Genomic DNA, 22,724 nt, shown 5'->3' on the forward strand with positions numbered 1-22,724 from the left:
TCTTTAAAATCTTCATATTGATCTAAATACTTTGTCCTGCTTATTGATCTGTTGTAACTATATGGAATGTATATTTTCTTCATGATTCTTCCTGAGATTATAACATAAAAAAAACCAAGGTGAGTATATTCTCAGAGAAGAAATCCAAAAATGCTAAATAAATAGGCTCAGGTTATAATACTACAAGAGGTGGAGAAAGACAAGTAGGATTTCCTGGTTCCCAAAGGCTAGAACCAGCACCTAATACCAGAACTTGGGGTGGGGGGTGGTCTTGGTGATTAGGAAATGTTTGTTACCAAGGGAATTTCCCCTCTTTCTCACATAAGATGAAAGAGAAATAATGGGACGCTGAAGAGTTCTAATACATGATTATATTTAGGAAATTTTTCAAATACAAATTTGTCAGCTTTTCAAAATGTACAAGAAATTACTTTCATATCTATTCTAATTACTGATTCATATTTTTATTACCTAGGGAAGTTAAATAAATATGTAACAAGTATATATGTATAACACATTATAAATGATAGGCTATCTTTTACAATTTTTTAATGCATTCAGATAACCCTACTCAAATAATTTCCAAAAGTATATCAGGGGATTATTTCTAAATGAAATTTTTTCCTTGCTGTACATTGAGCTAAGGGCAATTCTGACAGCTCTTAAGCGCTTGTTTGACCTGCTTTGTCAAATGCTTTCTGAAATGATATTCAGAACAGCACAATGCGGTGTCAACTTGCATTAATTTTTTCCCAAGGAGAGGTGTTCAGTATTCAAACTGTGTTTGTACTGGCACAATCTACTTATGTTTCAGCTTCATTTAGGAAGGCTTACAAGTGCTGCTTCCCTTGGAAGACTTTGTTCTTTTTGTGCCATTTGTCTTCTAAAACAACCTTTGAAAGAGAATAATAATGTTCCATAAAAGTGTTTTCAGAGAAATCATCAAAAAAGAAATATTTTCAGGGCATTGAATAAAATATATCAATAAGAAATTTTACTATTTTTATCATAGATTATATTATTAAAATTTAAAACTACCATTTATTCAACATTCACTTATAAGAAAATATTTCTCATTGAAACTTATCAGTAGCATTGCATTTGTTTTATGTAAAACAATTTATTATTTAGAGCTACCAAGAAACATATGCAACATTCTTAAAATTATATACCATTCTTTAATTCAGTTATAAGAATTGCATATTAGCAACCACCTAGATAAATGTTCTGCTGATTTATTAAACAATAATATAGGGAAATAATAACATTCCATTTTAAGCCTCTTTGAAATAACCATGAAAACTACCCATCCATTATTCTATATTGCTTAGAAAGTAATTTGCAGAAGGATTGGGTTCTAAACCTAAATTTTGATGATTTTGACATGAGGTCTCAACTTCCCCCATCCCCCCAGAAATTGAGGATCACATCGACTACTGTCACATAGCAACGCTGAAGGTCTTCAAATTTGTCCCTTTCCACCTTTTTTCAAAAGCCGGTTCCTGGTTGGTTCTGTCAGTACCAAGGGTTCTTGAATGATGACGGCTGGGTAATTTTTGCCTAATAGTTCTACTTCCACTTGTTGTCCTACTTTACTTAGCTCCATGGGGACATAAGCGAAGGCCAGGCTCTTCTGGATGTTGTAACTGTAGCATCCAGACGTGGTGTTGCCAATCACCTGAAAGACAAGCCCCGCCCATGCTTAGATCTTGGAGGCAGCTTTCTGCTCCTCCAGATGAAAACACAGAACAGAGACAACTCACAATTGGAATATTTTATAATAGGCTGTCTATGGGGAAACATCAGGAAGAAAAACATCGTTTTCTTTTGTTAATCAAAGTTTATAAATTGTAAAAAGTAACTCCATGTATCCATTTGTATTTTCTGAAATGTCTAATTTCAAAGTAGTAACAACTCTTTTTTTCTTTTAATTAAATATCCATGAGATACATAGTTACAAAGTTGTTCATGATTGGGTTTCCAGCATACAATATTCCAACACCCATCCCTTCACCACTCTCCATTTCCCACCACCAATATCCCCAGTTTTCCTCCTTCCACCTCTCACACCAAGTCTGACTTTTTGGCAGGCACTTTTCCTCCCCACTCCTCCATCCACACTCCGTGTTCTTTTGGCCATTACGTTTGTACTACAGGTCAAGAGATCTGGTAGGACCAACAACTGAATATTTTCATTTTAGACATAAAGGGTTCTTCTCCTTTCTCTAATTAGCATGGTAATGATAGAGATAAAGTATACAAATCTCAGAACCCAAATTCAAATTTAACCCCCTTTCCTTGAGGGGGCTTAAAACTAGCCTGCCCAAATAGTGAGGAGTAAAACTGGTTATTAGTATATTCATAGTATTCTATCTGAATCTATGTAGTATTTAACAATTCCCTACAATTGCTAAGTACCTAAATAAAATGTAACCTAAACCTTCTTTAACTCTACTGTATACAAAATATTTTGCTGGAATTTTTAGAAAGCTAAAATTCCCTCCCAAGCTTTTAGCCTAACGGAGAGATTCACATAGTGACATCAGAAACCCTAACCAGTGAACAGAGGTGACCAACATAATGCATAAAGAACTGCTCAACACTTTGAAGGTAGATAGAATTATTGGAATTAGGTTGTGAGAAATGGTAGAAATAAAATGGATGAAACTTTCCGGGAAATTTCCAGGATGAGCAGAGACATGGAGTTAGATAGAAATATATATTTTTTTAATTTAGGAAAATTTGGGATGGCAAATCAGAGAAAAGGTCTGAACAAGGACTCAAAACTCACCATGAAGCAACGGGCTTTCAAAAAAAAATGTCTATCACAAGTGTGATTTAAAGGAAGGGAGTCAGCAAAAATCAGATTTTACTTAAAAACAAAAAGAGACAAAAGGGAGGAGATATCCGTGAAAAATGAAAAAATATAACCTCAAAATACACATGAGGTTAAAGTACCACATTAAAAAAATAACAAAAACTTAAAGGAAAACCAGAAAAGCAACTCAGGGTATAAAACCCCATTCAAAGTGACTTGGGTCTATGCCAGCCCTTCACTGGCTGCTGGGAGCTGTCCATGAGAAACACCATGGGCACGACTCAGCTACACTTGAGTCGCAGCATATCTGGTCTTTTGGATACTCACATAGTTGTGGCACTAAATGCAAGCTTTGATGGATACCATCGCAGCTTTGAATGGTCTCCCTGAATCCCAATCAGAAGCTGTGCATGTCTGAACACGCTCCAATGAGAACCAGTTGTTTATTTTCCGAAGCAATGGGAGCACATCATTGCTTAAGGTGACTTGACTCTCACAGGTTCCTCACGACCAAGCTACAGCTGACTGGTTCAGTGACAGAAGGTAGGGATTGGATCAAGGGTGGGAAGCTATCATCATTGCTTCTTAAAAGACTGTGTTGGCAGCATGGGTTTCACTGCCCAGCCTATAAAAAAGGGCTCCATGTTTGGAGTCTTAGGAGAGTAAGCACAGTTGCTTGTGTGTAAGTCTTAAGAAAACAGATTTGCCTGAGCATGTCTCCCTGCCAAATTCCTACATATGAGGTGACACAGCACAGTCAACACCCTTCCGAGACTATGTACTGTCTCTTCAATTCTCCTCCTTTAATAGCCCACCAGAGATTCCTCTTGCAGTGATTTCTGTATTCTCTTACACAAACAATATGCTAATTGTAAAGGTTATTTGGGTGGGGGGTCACACCCTACTGCAGTGCTCAGGGCTCACTCCTGCCTCTGTGCTCAGGGGTCATTCGTTGGAGTACTCAAGGATATATGGTGCTGTGGATCAAAGGCAAGTGCCTTACTTGCTATCCTGTCTCTCTGATCTTTAAGTGCTATTTTAAAAAATATTTTGGGGCTGGACCTTTTGGAAAACAATATGGACGATTCTCAAAAAATTAGAAATTGAGCTTCCATTTGACTCAGCAATACCACTCCTGGGAATATATCCCGGAGAGGCAAAAAGGTATAGTAGAAATGACATCTGCATTTCTATGTTCATTGCAGCACTGTTTACAATAGCCACAATCTGGAAAAAACAGAGTGCCCAAAAACAGATGACTGGTTAAAAAAACTCTGGTACATCTACACAATGGAATACTATGTAGCTGTCAGAAAACATGAAGTCATGAAATTTGCATATAAGTGGATCAACATGTAGAGTGTCATGTTGAGTGAAATGAGTCAGAAAGAAAGAGACAGACATAGAAAGATTGCACTTTATATGTGGAATATAAAGTAGCTGAGAGGTACAAGCTTGCAATGATGCAATTTCTGGCAGATATTTTTCTGGACTTAGTTACTAAAATACTAAAATACAGAAATCCAAAACCATGCGGCTGCTAGTGCAGCCGCTTGACTTCATATATCTTCATTCTCAGCAATGGAAAACAAATTATCAAATGCTTTTTTTTCAGCAGGTCCGACTTTAGGGGGAGAAACTCTGAATAATAATAGTGAGGGGTTTTTGTTGAAATATTGAATGTAATCAAAGTAAAGTGAAAGTAAAGTGAAATTTATCAGTTACACAGGAGGGCTGGGGGTCTGGGGAGGTGGGGGTGTGGGGGGTAGGTATACTGTGATTCTTGGTGGTGGAATATGTGCACTGGTGAAGGGATGGGTGTTCGAGCATTGTATAACTGGGACTTAAACCTGAAAGCTTTGTAACTTTCCACATGGTGATTCAATAAAAGAATAAATTTTAAAAAAATATTTGGGGCTGGAGCAATAGCACAGTGGGTAGGGCATTTGCCTTGCACGCGGCCGACCCGGGTTCGATTCCCAGCATCCCATGTGGTCCCCTGAGCATCGCCAGGGGTAACTCCTGAGTACAGAGCCAGGAGTAACACCTGAGCATCGCCGGGTGTGACCCCAAAAAAGCAAAAAAAAAATGTATTAAGAGCTTTGGTTTCTCCTTGAATACTCTTCTTCTTCCTTTACTTTCTCTGTAATGCAAGAAAAGTAGCCTAAAGTAAGGGTAGAAATTTTGCCCTTCATTTCATTACCGAATCTCTAAGGAAAGATTTCCCCCAGGATCTGTCTCATATTCCACCTTGCAATCTTCCAGCTACATTCTGTTCCCTCAGTGAGTCACAGAACGACCTTTCCCACACTCCGCCTAGCCAATTCTCATATTCTCTGTGAAATCAAACATCGGTTTTCTTTTTGCCAATGTAAATCGGTCCCATTTATTTTTAGTCTTTTCTCATTGCTCTCTTAATTATATGGCTTACAGACGCCTCTAACTGACTTGAGAAGATAGCGTGGTAAATGCCCTCTGAAGGAGCTAACAATTTAACTTGGATGATGTATTGTGATTCTTCCACTATTCCTGGATATTTGTTTATAGAGAAAGAAAATATTCCAGACTCTCAAAATGCCCTTTCTCTAAAACCTTTTCTTCAAAATGTACCAGTAAAGTTGCTTTTGTATTAATGGAGTTAAGTCTTTCTTATACCAACCTTTATGCTGCGATTTGGGGGTGGGCAGTGGTGCACTCTGCAGTGCTCCGGGGTTGCACCCATTGCCATGCTAACAGTGCTTGGGGAACTGGAAAGTGCTGGAAAACCAGACCAGACTCCTGCATGCAAAGCATGTGCTCGGCCCTTTGAACTGTATCTTCAGTTCTTTATGCATTGATTTTTTTTAAAAAAAAAAAGACTTTATTTAATTTTGAAGCTAAATCCTTCCCTTCAGCTCTGCTCATCTCGCAATAAATTGCATTTGTTCCCAGGGCATTAATTACCCTCTAACATGCCATTTATTTACTTTGATCATTGTCTATCTCGCCCTCCCCTGAAATATAAATTTCATGGAGCAGGGCTTCTTGTCTGCTTTGTTGGCTATTATGTTCCAAATACCCGATTATTGCCGGCACATAGTAGACGCTTGATTTAAAAAAAAAAAATCTAATTAATGACTACCTGACTACCTGTGTTTTCTAGCATTGGAAGTATTTTCAAGAACAGAATATCAAATGCCAAAGGCAGCACAAGTCCAGACAAAGTCAGGAAATAAAAAGAAAAAATTACGTCATTCAATTCAGGAGTACAAAAAAAGAGCTAAGGGGGCCCTTAGGTCATCAAATGAGCCCTCTGAGCACCAGAGAGCCCATAAGATAATATCAGGAAGAATGAGAGGAAGAGAGAGCACTAACAGAGGAAACTACCATTGGATCTGCAGCTCTAAAAGAAAATGATACGTGGTAGAAAACAATTTAAAAATACAGCATATAAACTTCGTGCACAGACGTGGAAAGGATAATTTTTTAAATGGGGTGTATAGCTTTTGTTTACTTAATGTATTGAGGTGAAACTGATTAATATCTAATGTATCTACACTTTAAACTGATTCATATTTGAATATGTAGGTTTCCAGGCTTCTTAATTTCAGATAAAATCAATATTGATAGCTAAAAGCCTGTTAGTCTTGGGCCAGAGTGATAAACAGCAGGTAGAATGCTTGCTTTGTGTGCGGCCAACCCAGTTTTGATCCACAGCACCCCAGTAGATCCCCAAGCACCACCAGGAGTAATTCCTGAGTACAGAGCTAGGAGTAACCCCCTAACAGTGTGGCCCAAAAAGCAAAAATAAAAGATAGTTAGTTCAACGTGGCTAATGTGGTTTGCAGACAGAACCTCACAGCATAGTTATTCCATTGCCAAGTCATCTCCATGGTCCAATGAGGCAGAGTCAGTTTGTAAGGAGACTGGAAAAGTTGTATGAGGATTCAGTGACAATACAGAGATTAATGTACTGGCCTTGCACATAACTAACCCCAGTTTCATCCATGAAACAGTATGAGGTCCCCAGTGCATGGAGCCAAGAGTATACACTGAGTACCACTTGGTGTAGCTCCAAGAAATTAAAGAAAAAAAAAGTAAAAGAAGAAGGGTGGACAAAAATAGAGTGAAAATTACAAAACAAACAAAGATGAGGTGAGGGATCTATGACAACTAGGAAAAAAATTAATTTGTGGTGCAAAGGAGTTTAGAGGTGAGCTCATCAGTGGCTTGATTTGTAGGCTGAGAGGCTGAGAATCGGTCAAGCGGTTAAAAGCAGAAGTGATTATCAGAGGACACTTCAGGCTTCTCTGAATGGGAGTGTTGGTGTACAACATCCCATAATCTCAGGCCTAGCTACACTTGGATGTAAATGTCGTTTTCCTGTTACTGTTACTTTAACTGACTATACTTCCGGGTGTGTAACTGACTTTGATACTGTTTCTGTTTACTAAGTTAATTTGCATGTTCTGCCTATGTGGCTGAATATCATTGGTTAAAACATCAACCTAGTTAATAAAAGGGGGCTGAACAGGCTGCTGTCGGGCAGGCCACAACACAAAAAACTCCATAGACAGTTATGTGATCCTCCCAAAAAATGTATATTTCTTTCCGAGTATGTCTTAAATGTCAAGTTAAACCTTACTGCAACATTGTTGCAAATATGGCGCCCAACGGGAGGCTTGAAGATAAAGACTCCGTAGGGAAGAAATAGAGAAAGGGGAGAGATGAAGAAAGGAAATAAAGATAGAAAGGAAGGAAAGAAGAAGAGAAAGAAAAGGAATAAAGAAATATAGATAGAAAAAAGAAAAAGAGGGAAGAAGAAGAAAAAGAGAAAGGGACAAAGAAGAAATATAGATAGAAAGAAAGGAAGGAAAGAAAGAATAAAAAGAGAAAAGAAAGGGGATAAAGAAGTAGAGATAGAGGGGCTGGAGCAACAGCACAGCAGGTAGGGCGTTTGCCTTGCACGCGGCCGACCGAGGTTCAATTTCCAGCATCCCATATGGCACCGCCAGGGGTAATTCCTGAGTGCAGAGTCAGGAGTGACCCCTGTGCATCACCAGTGTGACCCCCCCAAAAAAAAGCAAAAAAAAAAAGAGATAGAAAGGAAGGAAAGAAGAAAAAGAGAAAGGGAATAAAGAAATATAGATAGAGAAAGAAAGAAAGAAAGAAAGAAAGAAAGAAAGAAAGAAAGAAAGAAAGAAAGAAAGAAAGAAAGAAAGAAAGAAAGAAAGAAAGAAAGAAGTTTAGAGAGAGAAAGGAAGAAAGAAGAAAAGGAGAAAGAAAGGGAGAAAGAAGAAATATAGATAGAAAGAAAGTAAAGAAATAGAAAGGAAGAAGAAAAAGAGAAAGAAAGGGAGAAAGAAGAAATATAGATAAGAAAGGAAGAAGAAAAAAGAAAGAAATGGAGAAAGAAGAAATACAGATAAGAAAGGAAGAAGAAAAAGAGGAAGAAAGGGAGAAAGAAGAAATACAGATAAGAAAGGAAGAAGAAAAAGAGGAAGAAAGGGAGAAAGAAGAAATATAGATAAGAAAGGAAGAAGAAAAAGAGAAAGAAAGGGAGAAAGAAAGATAGGCAGGAAGAAAGAAAGAAAGAAAGGGAAAAGAAGAAAGGGAGAAAGAAAGGGAGAAAAGAAAGAATAAATAAAGGAAGAAAAAGAAAAAGGGGCAATGGGCAATTCTGTAAGTCTCAGCAGGATGCCTATGTTGACACTTCGAACTCTCTAAGAAAAGCAGCTGGTCTGCCTTTAAAGGAACAGATAATAAGATGCTTCTTTGAGACAATACAAAAGTATTGTCATTGGTTTAAGCCAAAAAATATAGAACAATTCTATCTAGATTTATGGATAAAAATAGGGAGAGAACGGTGTTATGCACAGAAAAATGGAGATTTGATCCCAGCAAAGGAATGGAGAATGTACAATTGTATTGCTGTTGCCCTGAATTTTTCACAGTTGACTTTGAGTATGAGGAGCCTTCTCTCTCATCTTCTCATAAGGCTCTCTCCACTGTTTTCTAATATGGCTCTCTCCGCTAATTCATCAAATTCTAAGGCAACTTACAGGGAAACTCCTGTGTTAGAGGAGAAAAGTGGGGAAGAGTCTTTGATATTGCCAAAATTTTGTGCTAAGCCAACAGCATCTGTCTTGTCTGGTGAATCCTATCAAATTGATGATTCACCTGCCCAGTCTGAGTCTGACAGCATCAAGTCGGACACAGAAAATTCGGTTGTAAAAGAGGTTGTAAGCGCCCAATAACTGAGAAAAGTTAATAAAAAAATTAGATAAATTAGACAAATCAAGTACCTTGATATGCACCAACCTCTGAAAGAAGGATAATGCCTGCTGTACTGGGTATCACTGATCCTGACCCTTTGGCAGCTCCTTCCCCTCACTTATCTAAGAATAGGGAAGAGAAATCTCTGTGTTGCCGTTTTAAGCTTACTCCTGAGTTGCATTCTTTGATGCAAAAATACGGAGCTCCTTTATATAAAGCAAAGTTGAGTCAACAGCCCGCTCAATTTATGGCTTTTCCAGTTGTTTGTAATCCTGATATACAAAAAAAAAAAAAAAAGACAGGTAGGGGAATATGAGCCTATTTCTTTTAAGTTTCTTTCCTCGCTTAAGCAAGGATTTGTGAACAAATTGAAGCACAAAGGATTTGTCTAAGGGGCTGGAGCGATAGCAGAGCGGGTAAGGCATTTGCCTTGCACACAGCTGACCTGGGTTCGATTCCCAGCATCCCATATGGTCCCCTGAGCATCGCCAGGGGTGATTCCTGAGTGCAGAGCCAGGAGTAACCCCTGTGCATTGCTGGGTGTGACCCAAAAAGAAAAAAAAAAGAACAGCATGAGACAGTAACAGAGATGGGGCAAATTGAAATGGTCAGCATGGCTTAGAAGAAAGGTTAAGCCTAAAAAAGTCCAATTCCACCTGGGTCAAAAAGAAGATCTGTCATTCACTACTTGTGTCACCTCACAAAAATCACTTAACCCCTCTGAGGCCCAAACTCTCATTTTTATTTTTTTATTTTATTTTTTTAAACTCTCATTTTTAAATGGGTATGACACTGAAAGTGTATTATAAAATTAGATGAGATAATACAAGAACAATATCCACCACAAACTAAAATCCTCAATAGATGTTTGCTCTCTATCAAATTGATCCAGGGCAGAATCTAAAAGGCCTTTTATTTTATTTTTTTTTAATTAAAAAAAATTAAGCTTTTGGGTCACACTGGGTGATGCTCAGAAGTCACTCCTGGGTCTTCACTCAGAATTTATTCTTGGTGGTTCATGGGGTCCGGGATGTGGGGAGATCATAAGGGATGCCAGGGATTTTTTACTTTTTTGCTTTTGGGGTTATACCTAGCAATACTTAGAGGTTCTCCTGACTCTTCACTCAGGAATTACTCCTGGCGGTTCTCAGCAGACATTATGGGATACTGGGGATAGAACCCTGGTCTGCTGCATGCAAGGAAAATGCCCTACCCACTGTACTATCTCTCCGGCCCTCAAGGCCAATTCTGTAGTCATCCAAAGACAGAGATTTACACTACTGGCTTCTCTCACCCCTGTTCTTGCTATTATTGATGGGGACATGCAAACAAGCATCAAGTCAGTTACAGTGAATAAGGAAAAAAAATCTCTAGCATGCAATTTTTGAGTGTTTGGGTTCTGCCCAAGCCTGTTTACTAAGGAACATCTGGGATGAGAGAGATATACAACAGGTAAGGCACTTGCCTTGCATGCCGCAGACAAGAGTTCAATTCTTAGCACCATATATGATACCCTGATCCCTGCCATATATCCCTGAATGAAGAACCTGGAGTGAGCCCTGAGCATCTCCAGGTGTGGCCCCAAACCAAAATAATATGGAGCAACTATTTTCATAAACTTTGAAGATTTTGTGCCCTCTCTTGAGATTCAAATGAGTGTTCCACACTTACCTAGTAATACCAGCCCAAAGCCAGCAGAATCTTGAACCAAACAGGGCATTAGGCATGGTGAAGCCTGAGGCCCAAGTTTGCTCCCTGGCACAGTACGATCAGTCCTCTGAGCACTGCTGGGAGTAACCCTCAAGCATAGAGCTGGGTAGCAGCAGTGGTGAGGGACCCAAACAAAGTGGAGGAAACTAAAGTCAATTGGTAAGTTCTGGACTCTCATTTTGTTTTGTTTTTGAATGCCAAGAAACAGAATGAGTTGTAACATTCCAAAGTGAGATGATGTCAATTTTACTCTTCCCGAAGAACCAAATGGTTTCCACCTCTCACTTTACTTTCTATGCTAGTACCCCTTAATATCACATATATTTTTTCTTTATAAAATTATTTTTCTGTTATGTAATGTGTTGTGGTCAGAAATGCCTCCTTCTGAAACATCTCTGAGAAGTTAAATCAGAGTATTAACTGATTTATAAAAACGTATTTGCATTCACAAATGGAATGTGATAAGCAAATAGTCTACTTTATCTCCAAATCACATCCTCCTCATTGTACCACACATTTCTAGGCCTTAATGTATTGTCTTTAATCTAAATACATTAGAATTGTGTAACAAAAAGAATTATATCCTTTTTTTAAAAAAATTAATGAGCATTTCATCTTCCCTATTTAGTTCATTGATTTCCGTTTCCTGGACGGTCAGCTCAGAATTCGAATGGGTCACAAACTCCTCTCATAAAACAAAACGTTACAAAATAAAGAGCAAAACCTGAAAGGAACCAGGAACAGGAAGAGTTTCTGTGGCACGAGGCTGCGGGGTGGGGGGGGGGCTGGGCTCAGGCCTCACACTCACCTTGCCTTTATGCCAGACACTCTCATTTCCCTCTGGATCCACGTCGTCCGTTTCCAAGGTGAGGCAGACCAGCCTTCGTTTCAGACCCTTGGCTTTAATCTGTTTCAGTGCTTGCTTTCCTATGAAGTCTGCGGGCTGCAGGAATGCAAGATAATGATGATGAATGAGTGCTCAGACATGGTGACAAGGTTAGAGATGCAAGCATTTAAATTTGTCTTTGCTATTTTCTCGCCAATTACACATGAAATAAAAATACAGATTGGCTCAAACGTCCAGACGACGATTACTTTGTCCACAGATGACAGTGTCAGCCATCTCTTCCTTCAGAATAGGTTAGTCTTTAGGTGAATAACTTGTCAGAACAATTTCACCGGAACCACCTAGGCAGAAAGGCATCTGGCCTGCTATTCAATGATGGGTTAGGAAAGTGACCCTACAGCTATGGGTTTTAGACAGTGGTGCTGGTTGGCAGGGAACAACACACAACTCAATTTCACCTACAGTGAGCCTTTCACAAGAAGGAAATTGATTTTGGGGGGAAATAGAACAGCCAAACCAAATGCTACATTTTATCTTTTTTTCCCCCCTCAGTCCTGAGACTGTATAAACCTACTGAGTTGTGTTCTTTAGTTCATTCAGGACATTTATTGAGTCTCTAGGATGTGTGAGACATGGCACACATGGATGGGTGGCAAAATTATTGACAAACGCTTTAGGATCAAGGAGCTTATTCTCCAACGTTGGGTTTTTTTCCCAACCTTTTCTGGTCTTCCTTTCTTCTTTTATGCAAAACGAGACACATAGATCTATTCCAAATACTCTTCCCTTTGCACACTCAGGGTTATTCCCAGTGCAGTGAGTAGGAGGAATGGGGTTTTAGGAATAACCTGGAATCCACTTTTGTACACCCCACATTTCAAAACCATACAGACTTCAGGACTTGCACATTCATTGTTGTGAGACCCCTCACAACTCACATCTCAGCCATCCAGACAGACTACTTGGGGAGATATCAAGTGGGTAAGGGAAACACAGTACTTCTCACCAGGGGACAAGACAGAGAGTCCTCAGGAGCTAAGAGCCGTGAAGGGGGCACTGGTAGGTGTTGGATAGCATTCTGCATAAATGTTCTCAAAGAAGCATCTCTTATAGGTTAAAAAAAAGGGGGGGAGGGAAGAGGGGGTTTTGTCTTAAACAAGTCATATCTCTGATGAATAAAATTTAATCAGATTACAATTTGTTTTTTTTTTTTGTTTTGGGGTCACACTTGGTGGTGTTCAGGGCTCATTCCTGACTCTCAGCTCAGGGATCACTCTTGGTGGGCTCAGGGGATCTTATGGTTTAACTGGGGATTGAAATTGAGTTGGTTGTGTGCAAGGCAAATGCTCTAACCACTGTACTATCACTCCAGCTCCCTAACCAGATTACAACTTGGAAAACAAAGTTCTCATACAGACGAAGCCCTGGCTGGAGAGAGAGAGAGAGAGAGAGAGAGAGAGAGAGAGAGAGACAGAGAGAGAGAGACAGAGAGAGAGAGACAGAGAGAGAGAGACAGAGAGAGAGAGACAGAGACAGAGAGAGAGAGACAGAGACAGAGAAAGAATTTGTGGTAATGGTGTACATCCAAATCATAAATGTTAACACAATTATAAATATGTGCCCTCAATTGTAATAGTGATATTTTTAATTTCAAGGGAAAATTAAAAATAAAATAAAGAGAGGTTAAGAGATATAGTTCAGCAGTAGAGAGCTTGTCTTGTATGTGTGAGGTTCTGGGTTTGATTCCTGCCACACTGCAAAGGTCCTGCAGTTGAGAGAGTGAGGGAAAGACTGCAACAAGGAAAGGGAATAACTGGAAACAACTTTAACATTTTTCATTTGCACTAAGAAGGAAGGAAACTGTTTCATGCCAAAGATGTTCTCTGCCAGCCACCAAGCATTTCCACTTATATGACACTTTCTGCACATAAAACATTAAGGATTAAGGGCAATAAGTTCTACTAAACTCACAGTAAATTAGTAGGAGGAGTCCTCACAGGCCCTCTGCCTAAGACACCCCAAATTCATTCACTCTTAGATTGATTCAGATTTTCTAGATATGTTGACAGGGAAGGATGATTTCTGAGGTCATTGCAACTCTAAATTGCTGAGTTGCTTAAGAAGCCAAAGAGAGTCTCCACTGACTGAGCTTAAAATAATGTGCAAAATAAAAATTTGCTTTCTCCCTTCGCCAGATCAATCCAGATGATGAAAACCAACTGTAAAGCTTTGTTATGAGTCCAATAAAAAATTAGACAACAATCAGATAAAAATTCAAAGGCTGAAACCCATGTTATTTAAGAGAGCACTTCAGAGGGAAAACAAATTACAAATTCCCAGGAAAAGTTTGATGATTCAAATTCACTCTAGGATAAATTCATGACAACAAAAGTCATAACAAACCAAATATCACTATCTATGTTAAAACATAGATTTTTAAAAATCTTTAAATATAGAATAAAACGTTGCGTATATGGCTCAGTGGTGGAACATGTCTTGCATGTATAAGATCCTGGGTTTGATCCCTGATGCCACAAATTAAATTGAATTAAAATAATACATATAAAACCAACTATTACTATAATACCGACTTTTTGGTTATCTTTTTAAAGAAGACTTGCTGTTATGGATGAATGATGACACAAGGCCTGACTTTACAGGAGTCAAGGACTACAATGAAACAGTTTCCAACATTAAGTGATAATCACAGCATTCACTCAGCACAGCACTGAGTGGGCTGTACTTGACAGCACATTTGTGGAGTACCAGGAGATCCTAAATCATTCTCCCTTCCTGCCATGGAATCGGAATCTGCCATTAGAGATCATTAGATCTTGAAGGTTAGGATTCTTCAGGTTCCTTTTAAGTATGATTTGTAGGTGGAAGGGCGAGGTAGCTGATTCTCCCAAGCGCTGCTCAGGAGGCCCAGGGGCCACTTCTATCTAGCTGTACGGAGTAAACAGAGTTTGATAGATCAGAGCCAGAGTCCAAAGACTTGTGTGCTTTTGGGGCCCAGTGGGGTGCAGGGGACCAATAGGGCCACACCCAGCAGTGCCCAGAGGACACTTTGGTTTTGGAAGGCCCAATGCATGCTATGACCCCTACACTATCTCCCTGGCACCAAGGAATTTTCTTTTGACTGTATATTAAACTGTTGTTACAATAGTTCATTTTTCAGACTGTGTCAGGCAGAGGCATCCAGAGACATAGACAATTGGTCTTGTAGGCTTCTGGGAAGCCCTGGTGGAGATGTGATCTCTTTCCTCCATTATCCTGACACGCCTGTCCTGAAATTACAGGGTCTATTCCATGTCTGAACACCTCAGGGGAGAAAAGACCCATGTGAGCTGGGGACCATGGCAGGACATGACGCTTGACAGCATGTCGAGTCGTCTATTCCAATTTGAAGCATGACTCCTGGTCGCTTCTGTTGCTTCTCTGAGAGTGTTGAAAAGCACAAGAGCACAAGTGTTTGGTGCATTTCAGACACAGATGCTCCGGCTGAGAGGGGCCTTTGCAGTGCAGGTCAGGAAGAGTCCGGCCAATTCGGTATGAGGTGGGAGAGTGGAGCTTGGACTGCCTCTGTCAGCAAGTTTTATAAAGTTTGAAGGGAGTTTTGAAAAATGACCAGGTTTCATGGTAACTATTAACCTTTCCCAAAGATTAAAACACTTACATGATAAGTTGATCCTCATGATAATACACAGAGCATGAATTTGGGGTATAAAAAAAGTGATTTTAGACCAAAGCTGTCAAGAAGAACCCAGCGCTCAGGAGTCCAGCCTCCTTTGTCCCTATGAGTAACCTCTCTGTGCCACTTTGGCCAGTCTCTGCCACACTTCCTGTGGTTAATGCTGGCCATAATCACACTTCTTAGAAATGGGGTCTTTCTAAGGTGCTGGACAAGAGCTACTGGCGGGGGAGGACAAGAATTATTGGGAAAGCAGAGAGTGAAGTGGGGTGAATGAGATCTGTTGTGGGAGTGCTAACCTAACTGTGCCAAAGCACAATCCACTAAGCCGGAAGATAAAGTGAATGTCTGGAACCATGAGATTTTAATCAGTTAATCATAAGAAAGAAGGAAGGAAGGAGACTCAGAAAACTTGGTTTAGGATTTTTTTAAAGTAAGAATTCTGTCGAAGAAATCCAAAATCGTGCGGCCGCTAGTGCGGCCACTTGACTTCATATCTCTTCATTCTTAGCAATGGAAAACAAATTATCAAAGGCTTCCTTTTCAGCAGGTCCGACTTTAGGGGGGAGAAACTCCAAATAATAATAGTGAGGTCTTTTTGTTGAAATATTGAATTTAATCAAGGTAAAGTGAAAGTAAAGTAAAATGTATCAGTTACACAGGAGGGCTGGGGGGCTGGGGAGGTGGGAGGGGTGGGGGGAGGTTTACTGTGATTCTTGGTGGTAAAATATGTGCACTGGTGAAGGGATGGATGTTCGAGCATTGTATAACTGGGACTTAAACCCGAAAGCTTTGTAACTTTCCACATGGTGATTCAATAAAAGAATAAATTTAAAAAAAAAAGAATTTTGTCAAAAATATGAATGGTACTTGAAATGTATTAAGTACTTGTCACATAGCTGGCATTATGCTGAGATTATAACTTTTATGAACTCGTGACTTACTCAGTACAGGCCCCTGTAGCAGATGGTTTTATGTCCAGTTTATGGAGAAGAAAACTGAGACTCAGTTATGAGGCAATATGAATCAGAAACTCTAGACTGTACCCATATTTTTATTTATTTTGTTTGGAATCCCAAATAATGCTCAAGAGGCCCAGGGGGCCCCCACCTGTTCCAGTCAGGGCCTTGGTGCTGAGGGTCTAAGGTTACCCCGGTGGTGGGTGAGGACTTCCAGGGCAGACCCCAGCAATGCCCAGGGAGAGCAGGTACTAGCAGGGATGAAGCCGAGACCTGGCATATACTAGGCATGGACCTGAGCTACTGCACTATCTCCCAGGCCTTAATTCATCTTTTTATGTTTAAAACAATTTTTTTTGGTTCACTTGGACTACACCCAGAAAAGCTCTTGTTCACTCCTGGCTTTGTGCTGACCGTATGTGGTACTGGTGATTGAAAAAAGGGTTAATGGTGAGCAGAGCAAGCACCTGAGAGCTTGTACTAGCCCTTGTTCACATGTCCATCTTCCTAACGCCTGGACCAAGAGAAGGAAGGCACAGCAGTCGGAAGTACTTGGAACACAGTTTTTCCTAAATTACCTATAGGTAGCCTCAGCCTGCTTTGAATGACATTCACTGTACAATAATAATTTTTGCACTCTATGATGGAATTAGAAAACATCCTGCAGGTTACAAATAATAAAATTTGTCATCTGTATCTGTATGTCCTTGGATTAGGAAGTGATCTTGTTGGTAATATCAACCCCAGACAGGAATACAAATAATATCCTACCAAAAAACAACACAAAACATAATTAAAAGTGAAGAAACTCTACTTAAAACACAAATAAGAGATGACACCTATCCCCTGAGACAATTCTCTCTTCCCAGATTAACCCTGGACCCAAAGCAGGAATATTGGAAGAGGGGTGATGACACTTTGTTCTCATTTTACCTTGCTTTCCTCCCCAGATTGTACACTTCACCCTCTTACATAGACATTAATTACAAACAAGAGAGGAAAATGTCTGAAGGTTAATGCTGTGATTAAAATTAGTGCTTTCAGAATGACCCGAGAACAGAAATACATTTCTTTAATGAGTCACTGCTAAATTAACTATATAAATAGTTGCTCGTGTCTCTAAAAAAATATATACATTTCTGGGTCATTGAGACTATGGCTTAAAAATAGTGCTGGCTTTTAAAAATTTATTAATTTTATGAAGAAATAAAAGCTATTAAAACAGCTACCTGTAGTACAGACTAAATATAACCATCACAGGAATGAAAACATTAAGTAGATTTTAAATATAATGTAATTACTCATCTCTTATTATGGCTAATAAAAACTCATCTTCATTTAAGAGCAAATGGAAATTAAATAAATTTAAGTACTCTATTTGGGGTCATGATCTTCAGAGACCTTCTGGAGAGTTCTCACGTGTATGGTTGAAGTTGGATTTTTTTTTTTTTTTTGCTTTTTGGGTCACACCCGGCGATGCACAGGGGTCACTCCTGGCTCATGCACTCAGGAATCACCCCTGGCGGTGCTCAGGGGACCATATGGGATGCTGGGATTCGAACCCGGGTCGGCCGCGTGCAAGGCAAACGCCCTACTCGCTGTGCTATTGCTCCAGCCCTTGAAGTTGGATTTGACTGAAGTTGGATTTGACTGTAGTGGTGTTAAGAGGCTCTGAAGGGAGTCACAGTTGTGGCTTTCATAGATCTGGGAGGAAATTCTACTCAGACTTTTTAGTTCCATATAGTTGGAATTAAAATCTATCACAAAATTCAAAGAAGTCCCAAGTTTGGTTTAGGGAGGGTGTGGTTATCTGTTTGTTTATTTTGCCAAACTTGTTTCAATCTTAAGCCCAAGAGTTTCCAAAGTTAAAACAAAACAAAGCAAAACAAACAAAAAAACCCTCAGTGAAACACTTTGGGTCCCCAGAAAGACAGCCTCCCTTCCCCACCACCTGAGACATCAGCACAGCATCTGTTGTGGAATCAGAATGGTGGCTCTAGGGAGTTTAGGGAATTTGAGTTGGGGATAAATAGTTCTCGATCTCAAATATACAACATAGTGAAGATAGTCAAAATATTAGACCATAAAATTCAAAGTTGCAAAGAAGAGTAGATCTCAATTAGTCACACCACAATAAAATGATAATTATGTACTGTGATGGTGTTAGCAAAAGCTAAGGTGGTAATCAAACTGTAGCACTGTAGCACTGTCGTCTCATTGTTCATCAATTTGCTTGAGCGGGCACCAGTAATGTCTCATTGTGAGACTTGTTGTTAGTGTTTTTGGCATATTGAATATGCCATGGGTAGCTTGCCAGGCTCTGCCATGCAGGCGAGATACTCTCTGTAGCTTGCTGGGCTCTCTGAGAGGGATGGAGGAATTGAACTTGGGTCAGCCACATACAAGGCAAACTCCCTACCCGCTGTGTTATTGCTCCAGTCCAAATCAAATTATTAGTAAATAAATATATCAAGCCAACATAGAAAATATCTCAAACTTATACTGTCACTGTCATCCCGTTGCTTATCGATTTGCTCAATCGGGCACTAGTGACATCTCCATTTTGAGACTTGTTACTGTTTTTGGCATATCGAATATGCCACGGGTAGCTTGCCAGGCTCTGCCATGTGGGCGAGATACTCTCGGTAGCTTGTCGGATTCTCCAAGAAAGGCGAAGGAATCAAACCCAGGTCAGCCGCATGCAAGGCAAATGCCCTACCCACTGTTATATTGCTCCAGCCCAATAAAACAAAATAGGGCAATCCCCATGAGGATTTCTTTGTAAACTATGTCACCATTACTAACCCATGGTCTATGTGAATGCAAGCTTTTCAATCCCTGGTTTGTTTGTTGCTTGGTGGTGCCAAAGATCAAAACAAGAGATTTACACATGAAAGGCAAATACTATTCAACAACACTGCTAGCCAGAATCACAGTTTTCAACCAGGCAGGAAACATAGCACAACCTCACTTTTCAAACAAGAAAATCAAGACCTGAACTTAAGGGCATTCCTGAAGGACAAACCCCGGCTCCTCAATGCTCTCTTCCTTTCTCACCAGGCAAAACTTTATAACTAGAGAAGTTTAGAAAAACCATAAGGTCAATATCTCTTTATTACCAAATACTATTAGTTAGTTAAGAAACTTCAAGTCTGTTATTATTCACTTGTCAGTAACATTTCCACATAGTTTTTGTTATCAGCCCTACACTATTCAAAAGAAAACTATCCATCTAGAATTTTTGTGATCAAAACTACTACAAACAGGTTAAGTGTTCCTTCTCAAAAGTCTTTAGTAAACACTTCATATCCCCTTAGCCTGGCAGATAAAAATCTTTCATAACCAGCATATCTCCAGTATCTGTGCGTGAAACTGCTTTCAAAACAAGCTGTAAGATGTCTGTTATGTGCTAGGCCTGAGCTTGAAATTAAGGAGATAATGGTAAGCAAAACAACTATTTTTAATTACCAGACTTGCACTTTAAAAGCTCACATTCTATTTAAGAGGAAAAAGAAAATAATCGCTAACTCTAAAGAGGATGTTTCTACCAAAACTTTTTGTCAAATAAAATCCTATACAAAAAAAGTAAGTGGATTTGTCCCCCAGATTAAAAACTGGGGAACCAGGGAGAGAGTATAACAGGCTGGAGCCTAAGGTTTGCGGATGCATGGCCCATGTTCAATCAATCCCAGGAGCACATGTTCTGCAGAGCACTGCTGAGTGTCCCTAGTGTTCCCAAGTCAGCTGGGTCTGAGCAACATCACAGTGCCCAGCCAGAGCACTGAACCATCTGATCAAGTTGGCTGAGTACCACCATGAATGGCCTTGGGGCCCCGAGGGTTATTTGGGAGACCCCTACAAAAACTGGTTTAATATTTAAAAAGTAATCATTATAATTTGCCATATAACAAAGCAAAAACAAAAATCATGTCTATTTCAGTAGACACAAACAAAAATCATTTACCAAAATCTTATATTCCCAATTATATTTTTAAATATTCCATGCTATTTATAGAAAGAATGTCCTCCACCTATAAAGAACCTATACAGGAGTGCCACCTATACAGAAGGCACTCCATTTTCCTTGCAAGCAAAACAAGCCCATGCCCAATGGTAACTTTATTCCAGGAATGAAGCCAGCATATTTTGTAACAGCAATGGAAACACTCAGGTACCCATAAAATACAAACATAATCATTAATTTTGGGTAGGACAAATAAAACCATGACATCTCTATGAGGCTTTGCATCAGAATGTTTATATAATCCCTTTCTCAGTTGGATATTAAAAAGAGACATTCTTTCCATGAGGGCAATATGACTCTTATGAGATAGATGGCTTTGGATCTTCTCTTGATTCTAAGAGCTGTCCATTATCTCTGGTGTCAAGACTCTTCCGTATAACTTTCCCTTGACAAACCTCAGCATTAATTTCCATGGATATGCCTGCTTCTGTACTTGGACTCGATCTTCTTAGGTCGTGGTAATTTATGTATTCCCATAGTTCAACAGAGCATTTATTAAAAAAACCCTACATCTAGCGTTATTCTTAATAATATAAGACTGATATATTTTCTACTTTTGATGAGGAATAACAACAATAAGATTTCTGCTCTCTCTTGGACCAGAGAAATAGTACAGGGCTAAGGTGCTTACTTTGCACATAATCAACTCTGACTCAATCCCCAGAACCTCATTTGGTCCCCAGAGCACTGCCAGGAGTGATCCCTAAGAACAGAGGCAGGAATAAGCCCTGAGAACAGCTAGTTATGGTCCCATTCTCTCCTCCATAAGAAATATCTGCTCTTGGCACTTCGAATCAACTTTACTGAAAGTTTAGTCATCAGCTTTCCAAATAATAAAACAGTTAAGAAGAAACACAGGGGTGTTGATGGGGGAGATGCATCTAGTTTAGGAAAGACAAAGAAAATTTTTACTTTTACACAACATGTAGAAAGTATGACAAAATATACAAGAAGTATAAGAACTGCTGACTTAATTTAGCAATGGGACCAAAAAATGGGAAATGAATATTTTCTACATACTAACAATAAACAATGGTAAATTGAAATTTAAAATACCATTTACAATACAATCAAAATGCAAAATACTTAAAGCTAAACTTACAAAAAGGTAAGCACAGGCCTGTAAGCTACAAGAAAAATATTTGTAATTAAATATTACATAGAGAGAGATTCCTTGTTCATGAATCATAAGACTGACTTGACTTATAGACAGAATGCAATTTCAATCGAAATCCTAGCAGACTTTTTGTATGAATTGCAAGCTGATTATAAAATTTGAGAAAATTCGAAAGGATTAGAATAGCCAGAGTAACATTGAAAAAGAATAAGGTTGCAGGTCTATTCTTAATTTTATTTAAGCGACAGTAATCAAAAAAATGTGGTATTAGTATTACAAAAAAAAAACAATCAATAGAACTCAATAGAGTACAGAAACAAAACTGATTCTTGACAAAGGGACAATGAGAATGTTGTTCAGAGTTTATAGTCTTTCAACAATGTGGCAAAGACATAATTGAGCATGTGCTAAAAAAAGTACAATTAATTTCATCAGTGTCTCTCACCACATGCAAAAATTAACTCAAAATGAACTAGAAGCCTTTTTTTTAATTCTAGAAGAAAATATGGCAGAAATTTTATAATTTGAGATTTGACGCGGATTTCAAATACAATATCAAAAGCAGGAACCATAGGAAAGGAAATTGATGATGATTTTCAAGATTCAAAACTTAAACTTCCAAGAGGCAAACTTCCAGTGGATAAAGCTCTTGCCTTGCACATGACAGTTCAGGGTTCAGTCTCTGGCACCCTATATAACTTCCTGAGCCATGCCAAGAACGACCCCTGAGAAAAGAGCCAGGAGAAATCACTGAGCACTACTGCTGGGTGTGGCCCAAAAACCAAACCAAAATTAAACTAACAGAAACAAAAATTAAACTTCTGTTCTTTGAAAGCTACTATTAAGACACATGCAAACCTGAAACTCAATCATGAATAACTTTGTGATTCATGTGACTCAAAAAAAAATTTGCTTAAAAAATATTTTTAAAAAAAGACATGAAAAGACAGCAAATAGTCAGGGGAAGAAATACTTGTAAAGCATACATCTGATAAAAATTTGTACTTAGAGTGCATAATAAGTTCCAAATTTCAAAGAAGAACAAAACCAACCCTATTAATCATGAATAAAATGACTTGATCAGATACTTCACAAGAGATAGGAATGGTAGACATGTGAATAGAAAGACATTGAGCTAGAAGGGGTCATGTTAAGTGAAATAAGTCAAAAAGAGAAAGACAAATAATGAATAATTCCACTCAGGTGGGAAATCAAGAAACAAAGCAAGGGAGCGACAATATCCTATTAAAAGAAACCTCAGACTCTGCCAACAGAGCTATGTTTACCAAGATGAGTTGGGTGG

The 22,724-nt window shown here is 39.0% G+C and overlaps 1 protein-coding gene across 1 annotated transcript in view; it reads right to left on the reverse strand.

Annotated features, from left to right (window-relative positions):
• Nucleotides 1-388: 388 nt before the first annotated feature.
• The window catches only part of DMGDH (dimethylglycine dehydrogenase), a 75,145-nt gene continuing 52,809 nt past the window's right edge, over nucleotides 389-22,724 (reverse strand). The window contains exons 15-16 of the mRNA XM_004613214.2: nucleotides 11,592-11,726; nucleotides 389-1,678 (exon numbers count right to left, since the gene is read on the reverse strand). Of these exons, the coding sequence (XP_004613271.1) occupies nucleotides 1,463-1,678; nucleotides 11,592-11,726 (351 nt within the window). The 3' untranslated portion in view covers nucleotides 389-1,462. The remainder of the gene's footprint in view (nucleotides 1,679-11,591; nucleotides 11,727-22,724) is intronic.

This window comes from Sorex araneus, chromosome 1 (genome assembly GCF_027595985.1).
Source record: "Sorex araneus isolate mSorAra2 chromosome 1, mSorAra2.pri, whole genome shotgun sequence".
NCBI classification, from domain to species: Eukaryota; Metazoa; Chordata; class Mammalia; order Eulipotyphla; family Soricidae; genus Sorex; species Sorex araneus.